Source organism: Henckelia pumila, chromosome 3 (genome assembly GCF_033568475.1).
Source record: "Henckelia pumila isolate YLH828 chromosome 3, ASM3356847v2, whole genome shotgun sequence".
Classification (NCBI taxonomy): Eukaryota; Viridiplantae; Streptophyta; class Magnoliopsida; order Lamiales; family Gesneriaceae; genus Henckelia; species Henckelia pumila.
In genome coordinates this window covers 126,674,871-126,682,646 of record NC_133122.1, presented here as the reverse complement: position 1 = coordinate 126,682,646, position 7,776 = coordinate 126,674,871, and the positions used below count along the sequence as shown (strand labels likewise).

Here is a 7,776-nt window from a genome sequence, read left to right as displayed (position 1 = left end):
TCAAAATATTCTTAAAATTAAACAAGCTATTGTTAATGAATCAACCTCATCGCAATGACGTCCTTAATAAAATTAGAAAAAGATCTAGGAGATTTAGAAAATAATATCAATAAGATCAATCTATCAATACAAGAATTAGAGAAGAATTTCAAAGAATATACTGATTTAGCAACGACTAGATTAATAATTGAACAAGAAAGACATAGTAATGAAATATTAAACTATCTTAAGGAAGTTCTTCCAATAGATAAAGGAAAAAGGAAAATGAAAGAAGAACCACCATTCAAAATTGAATCATGGTATAGAAATTCCCTTAGTTATGGCAAACATAAGTATGGAGATGTTTAGTGAAACAGACTCATCTGAATCTGAACAAATAGGAGTAAATACAGAAGAATTATATCATTCACATCAGGAATCAGAACAATACAGAGATATGGATATTTCAGAATCAGAGTCTGAAGATGATTCTAGACCACAATTAAATCTACGAACAAATGTAGGAGGTAGTGGTGGAAGAGATGATGAAGAATTTAAATACAACAGAGACCAATACTCTGGATCTTATAAAGATGTTAGAGACATTCTTAAAGAATCAAAAACATCAGGATTTGTGAAACAAAATATTTTAGATTTAGGTTGTTCAACAACTAAAGAAAGAAAATCAAAGATAGATCATTGGGCAAATGAACTATCAGTACAAATTCAATTAACACCATTATTAGACAAAAGTGAGAATATTCAAGTTTTAACTCATGAGATGATAAAAATGACATTGGTAGGAGCAGTAAGAACTTGGGCTGAAAACCTAGTAATTACTAATCTACCACAAGGAATGACAGGACATCGATATTTCAAACTATTTGTTGATGCCTTGTACCAAGAATTTTTAGGAGTTTCTAATAATGATGCTAATCTGGTAGCTAAGAAATAGAACAAAATAGAGCAATTTTTATTCTAGATAATATTAAACTATGCAATTTATGTTATTATAAGAATTTATATGTGATTATGAAACAAACTATTATCAGTTAATAGATGCTGATAAAAAAAAACATTATAAATTAAGTATTTTTAATAAAATACCTAATATAACAATAAATAGTAAAGATGAATTCTTAACTAGCGCTTATGCCAAAACACTAGGAGGAGCTATTAAATTCATTAAAGATGTTATAACAAAGAAATGTCATGAAGTAACATTAAATAAAAGAATATCCAGATCTTACAAACAAAACAATAAACTTTGTTGTGACAAAATGGAATTCACAGTAAAGAAATACGGTTGCAAAACAAACATGTCACACAAATATTTAAAACGACAGAAACAGGATAAATTTAATAAACCTTATAAATCTTTTAATAGAAAATTTATTCCCTATACGAAAAAGAAATTTAAAAGAAATTTCTTCAGAAAACCTTATAAAAGAAAATTTTATAAAAAATTTGATAACAAAAAACCACCTTGACCAAAGGGTAAAGGAAAGAATTGCACATGTTGGTTGTGCAACGAAGAAGGACATTATGCGAATGAATGTCCAAAACGAAATGAAAAGAAAAATAAAGTTAAACTTCTTGAAGAAATATATACTATTGGATTCTATCCAGTAGAAACAATTGAATTTTCATCCGACGATGAAAATATTTATTATCTTGATGAATCAAGTGAATCAGATTTTGAATCTGATTTCACATTTGATAATTCAAGAAATAAAAATGATTAAAATAACGACAAAGGAATTTTTTGGAAAATGCAACTCTGGGTACTAAACTCAAACTTTTGTTTGGCTTGAGTACCTATTTCCAAGTTGCCCAATAAATAATTGGTACTACTATACTTCCAGTCAAATTTTTACTATTTTATAATAGCTAAAAATATTAAAAAAATCGTTCATTAACTTTCTTTTATCATTTTACTACTCTTCACATGATTTCTATTATGAGTAATCATTTCACACCAGCCCTCACTCTCACAACTTTCACATCCTTTATTATTTATTTCAAAATCAACCTTGTATTTAATGCGTGTTCATCAAATCTCTTGTTGGTCCAAATGATTAGATAGGGATGAATTTCTAATACGTGTATATCAAATCAAATCCTTGACTCACTTCAATCCAAAAAATATAAAATAAAAAAATCCTTAACTCACTTCAATCCAAAAAATAAAAAAAACCCCTTGACTCACTGGTTAATTATTTTATTTTATTTGTTATAAAATTAAATAATTTGGCTTTAATAAAAAAATAGTTATAATCTTATAAACCAAAATCAAATGGTACTTATGGTTAAAACACAGGATAGGATTGAGTCTACTAGTAGATTTTAATACGGTCATATATGATTATCTTGTTCTGGCATGCATTCTATTTTATAAGATTATTTATCGGGTCTTTGTTCAATTTTATTATGCAAACTACTTTTGTCAATCCAACTTTTAACCCTCCAAGAAATAAAAATAAACTCCCGTTAGGCGATCACACCATAAATTTTTTTTGACGAATCTCTTAATTGATTCACTTATGAGTCATGATAACATATTTCTTTTCATAAAAATCTCCTATAAGACGGTGTCGCGGGTCAATTTGTGAGTTGGATATTCTATTTAGGTCACTAATGAAAAAATATTTTTTTTATATCAAAAATATTATTTTTTATTGTAAATATGATATGATTGACCCATCACACGGCTAAAGATCCGTGAAACCATTTTACGAAAGACTTGCTCACTTCTTTTATTCAAAAAATATTACTTTTATTGTAAATATTGGCTCATCCACAAGAGACGGTCTCATGAAGTAGATCTCTTAAGAGATGGTTTCATAGATCTATATTTGTGAGACGAATCGACCCATCCATATTTGTAATAAAAATAATATTTTTAGTATAAAAATGTAATATTTTTTATATATGAGTCGAATCAAAGTAATTTCATCTCACAAAAAATCCGTCTTACAAAATTAACCCTTGTGACGGTATAGTTTTTGTGAAACTAAAAAGCTAGTTAACATAATTTGATTATTTCTTTTAATTTTTTAAGCGCGCGCGCGCACACACACACACACACACACATATATATATATATATATATATATATATATATATATATATATATATATATATACTTTTTTTTGAATCCATTTATTAGAGTTTTGATATGGTTGACGTGGTTCACCTATTGGATGTAGAAGATGCATATCAGCGGTGCACACATAGGTTCATGAAAGGAATTTTATTCCTTGATATTTTCGGCCATTAATTTATTTGTAATTACAAGATTTTGCTTTCTAGACAAGATCAAATATTTGGTAAATATATTGTGTATATCTCGAATATGTTAAGATATATATTTACCATGCTTAAATTGGGTCTTGATAAAGTGATTATTAGATATAATATTATTTGATATTATCAAGATTTGATTTGCATGATTTGATAGAGTTTTATTCCTACTAAAACTTGTTTCCTTATTCATGTAGGACTCTATCTAAGGAAACCTTCAAGACTTGGATGCTAATCTATAAAATAGGGTTTTTCACGCACAAGAAAAATAGAGCTTCAGACGATAACTCTCTGCGCATATACTGAAGAAATCTGTTGAAGAATTTGAATATTTCTGAAGCAGGTTTTGCAACTATCGTTGTTGCTTGTCCTCGTGTTACCGTTCGTGTTGAAGACATCAGAAACAACACTGTGAGAACTGTGTTGTTGAAGATCTTTAATGTCTCTTCAAATTTAGGCTACGGGAGTTGCATCTCTTATATTTACTCTGATTTGTTTAGGATACAAGTTTGATTTCTCAACTTATTGAGAAATTTAGAATTTACTGACTTTTCGTAAAATCACTAGGATTATCTTTGTAAGACTGATCTTACGTTTACTAGTGATATTTAGCCCTAAGACACCCGCACGAGTTTTTATATTCGTACGAAATTAATTACTTGTGTTTTATTTACGCTTTAAATTTTCGTTGCACTGTGTTGTCTGTGGTGTTATAACACGAAGTACAAAACTGCCTATTTTACATAACCAACCACATACACTGTTTCTTTCACGTGGCATCAGAGCCACCACTTGACTTTACTAAGTGAGTTCTTGGTTTGTGTTACAGGTTAGTTATGGATACTCCGTACACAAGTTCAATTCGTCCACCTATTTTGGATGGGACAAATTACGGCCCTTGGAAATTGAAGATGAGCATGTACATTCAATTCATTGAGTCCAGGGCTTGGCAACGTGTTCTTGACGGTTGGACACCACCTATGAGAGATGATGATGTACCCGGACCAAAGCCAAGAGCACAATGGACAGCCGATGAAAATACTGCGGCTATTTATAATGCAAAAGCTCTTAATGCTATGTTTACTTCTGTTGATATGAATATGTTTAATCTAATTGGTACTTGTACTTGTGCTAGGGATGGAAGATTGAAAAGCCTTGCAAACGAAGCATCTGTCCTTGGTGATCCTATATCGAACGAGAGACTTGTGTCCAAAGTGCTTCGTTCTGTCCCTAAAAGATTTCACACCAAAGTTTGTGCTATAGATGAATCCAAAGATACATCTATAATGGGTTTGGATGAGTTGATAAGTTCTCTTCGCACATATGAGATGGAGATGGAAGCTGAAGATGACACTAAAGGTAAGCCTATTGCCTTTCAAGTATCTAATGACGTTTACAATGATTTTTCTGAAGTTCAACAGGAAGTGAAGGAATCTGATCTTGAAGAAAATTCTATTGCCCTGATTTCGAAGAAATTCACTGATTATCTCAAGGTAATGAAAGAAAAGAAGGATGTGAAAGACTCACAACCTTTGAAATTTCCTAAATTGCCTATCTCAGAGAAACCTCAAAAGCCAGCTAATATTCTAGGACCTCGTCAAAGGTATGAAGGTAAGAGTCAGTCCTCAAGTAAAATTTTTGATAATGTTCAATGCAGGGAATGTAAGGGATATGGACACTATGCGTATGAGTGTGCCAATCGCCTTCGAAAAGGTTTGAATGTTTCTCTGAGTGATGATGAATCAGAAGGAGAACAGGAAAAGGCTGAACAGGCAGATCTCATATCTTTTACTGCTTTGCTAGAGAGTAAGAAAAATTTTCAGATTAATCCACTTGGTGTTGGCTCCCGTGTTGCCACATCTGGACGCAACACAGTTCAAGAATATGTTTGTTTTGTTGCTTCTAACCTTGATAATTCCAGTGATCATGAAGAACAGGTAGCTGATGCTTATACTCTTGAAGGTATTCAAAAACTCTATGAAGAGTTGTACTGTGATTGGATCAAGAGGAATCAGTTGAACACAACCCTTACAAAAGAGAATACTGAATTGAAAGCGGCTGTGGCTAGATTGGAGGTTCTCATGAGTAAGAAAGATCTGGAATTAGGGTTGCTGAATTCGGAACTTGAAAGAGCAAAAACAACACTTGATAAATTTAATTTCAATTCAAGCAAACTTGATTCTCTTTTGATTATGGGTAAGAATGATAAGTTTGGTCTTGGTTTTAAAGAAAGTGTTTTTGAAACTGGTGAAACTTCCAAAATACCAGTGTTTGTGAAGGAAGGTAGTGATTCTTTGAACCATCCTTCAACTGTTTCGAAAGGTAAAAAACCCATTGTTGAGAAGAATGTTTCTGTCCCAAAGCCAAAATAATGGAAGCGTCCTTTTGTATGTCATTATTGTCTCAAACCTGGTCACATCAGGACTTTTTGTCGTAAGCTTAAAAATGACTATATTTTGTGGGAATCTAAGCAGGTGTTGCCTCCCGTGTTGTCCAACACCAAGCGCAACACTGGCAGACAAGAATCCACTGCGAAGAAAGTTTGGGTACAGAAGTCTGATGTTAAAAGTTTTGTTATTTATACTTCCTTGTAATCTAACACTGCAGGAAATTGGTACTTTGACAGTGGAAGCTCTCGGCACATGATAGGTTTGAAAGATCACCTCATGGACTACATTGAACAAAATGGTGGTAGAGTGACGTATGGAGGTTGTGCAAAAGGAAGAATAGTTGGCAAAGGAACACTCAACGTGGAAGGGTTTCCAAAACTTCATAACGTCTTACACGTTGAAGGACTTAATGCAAATTTAATTTCAATTAGTCAACTCTGTGATGATGACTTTCATGTGAAGTTTGAGAAGAATACTTGTGAAGTTTTTGATAATGCTAATCGTTGTGTTATGACAGGTACAAGATCAGTTGGTAATTGCTACCAACTCGGTGAATAATTGGCATGTAGACACTCAAAGGTTGATGAGTTTATTCTATGGCACCAAAAGCTTGGACATGTGAATTTCAAGACCTTAAAGAATTTGAGTAAGTTTGAAGCTGTCAGAGGTCTTCCAAATCTAAATTCTGGTGTTCCATATGTTTGTGTGCATGCCAAAAAGGTAAGCAAACCTGTGTTTCGCACCCCGTGTTAAACACTGTGGGACCACGATATCTTGAACTTTTGCACATGGATTTGATGGGTCCCATGGAAGTGGAAAGCTATGGAGGTAAAAAGTATTCTTTGGTATGTGTTGATGATTTTTCTCGTTTTACATGGGTAAGATTTCTTAGAGAAAAATCAGACACTTTTGATGTTTTTAAGAAGTTGTTTGCCAAGATTACTAACCTACATACTTTGACTATAGCAAGGATTAGAACTGATCATGGAAAGGAATTTGAGAACTCGTCTTTTTCTTCTTTGTGTGATAAGAAGGGCATCTCACAGGAGTTCTCTGCCCCAAAAACTCCTCAACAAAATGGAATTTCCAAAAGGAAGAATAGGACGTTGCAAGAGATGGCTTGGGTGATGATGAGCTCAAAAAATATCTCCAAGAGATTTTGGGCAGAAGCATTGAACACATCGTGCCATATTTTCAATCGTGTTTATTTGAGAAGTGGATCTTCGATGACTTCCTATGAAATCCTCATGTGAAAGAGACCAAATCTCAATTATTTTCATATTTTTGGCTGTGTGTGCTATGTTTTGAATGATAGAAATCACCTAGAAAAATTTGATTCCAAAAGTGATAAGTGTTTGTTCCTTGGTTATTCTAAAAATAGTCGTGAATATAGGATGTATAACCTTAGGACTAGAACAATTATGGAATCTATTAATGTTTTTTTTTATGATGGTGTAGATCTCAAAGGAAAAATTACTGAATATGATATTGAAGGCTTGCTGGAAATTCCTCACGAAGAACACAGTATTGTTCCTGAAGTTGCAACACCAAACACAACATTGGTTCCCCCAGAAACTTTCATGAAGAAAATTCTCAAAATAATGAGGAAACTGAGGTATCCACTGAAAAGGACATTCCAAGCAAGATACAAAATAATCATCCATCATCACATATTATTGGAGATGTTCATGGAACACGGCAAACCCGAGCTAAGGACAAAGTTGAATACCGTAAGATGGTTGGGTTAGTATGCATGAGTTCCATATACTCACAGGTAATGCATTCTTGTTTTGTCTCCAATATTGAACCTAAGAATGTCAATGATGCTTTGAATTATGAATTTTAGGTAAATGCCATGCATGAGGAACTTGAGCAATTTGTCCAAAATGATGTATGGTTTTAAGTTCCACTCCCTGATCATGGTAATGTCATTGGTACAAAATGGATCTTCAAAAGTAAAACCGATGAATCAGGAAACATCATTAGGAACAAAGCAAGGTCGGTTGCTCAAGGGTATACGCAGGTTGAGGGGGTTGATTTTGATGAGACCTTCGCTCCTGTTGCCCGCATTGAGTCAGTCCGACTATTGCTAGCAATTGCATGT

General features: G+C 33.0%; 1 protein-coding gene across 1 annotated transcript; it reads left to right on the top strand.

Moving 5' to 3' along the window:
• The first annotated feature begins 4,118 nt into the window (after positions 1 to 4,118).
• Positions 4,119 to 7,575, top strand: LOC140889456 (uncharacterized). Its single transcript, XM_073297174.1, has 5 exons — positions 4,119 to 5,604; positions 5,890 to 6,189; positions 6,393 to 6,500; positions 7,131 to 7,402; positions 7,519 to 7,575. The coding sequence occupies exons 1-5, from the start codon at positions 4,119 to 4,121 to the stop codon at positions 7,573 to 7,575; spliced, it is 2,223 nt and encodes a 740-aa protein (XP_073153275.1).
• The last annotated feature ends 201 nt before the right edge of the window (positions 7,576 to 7,776 follow it).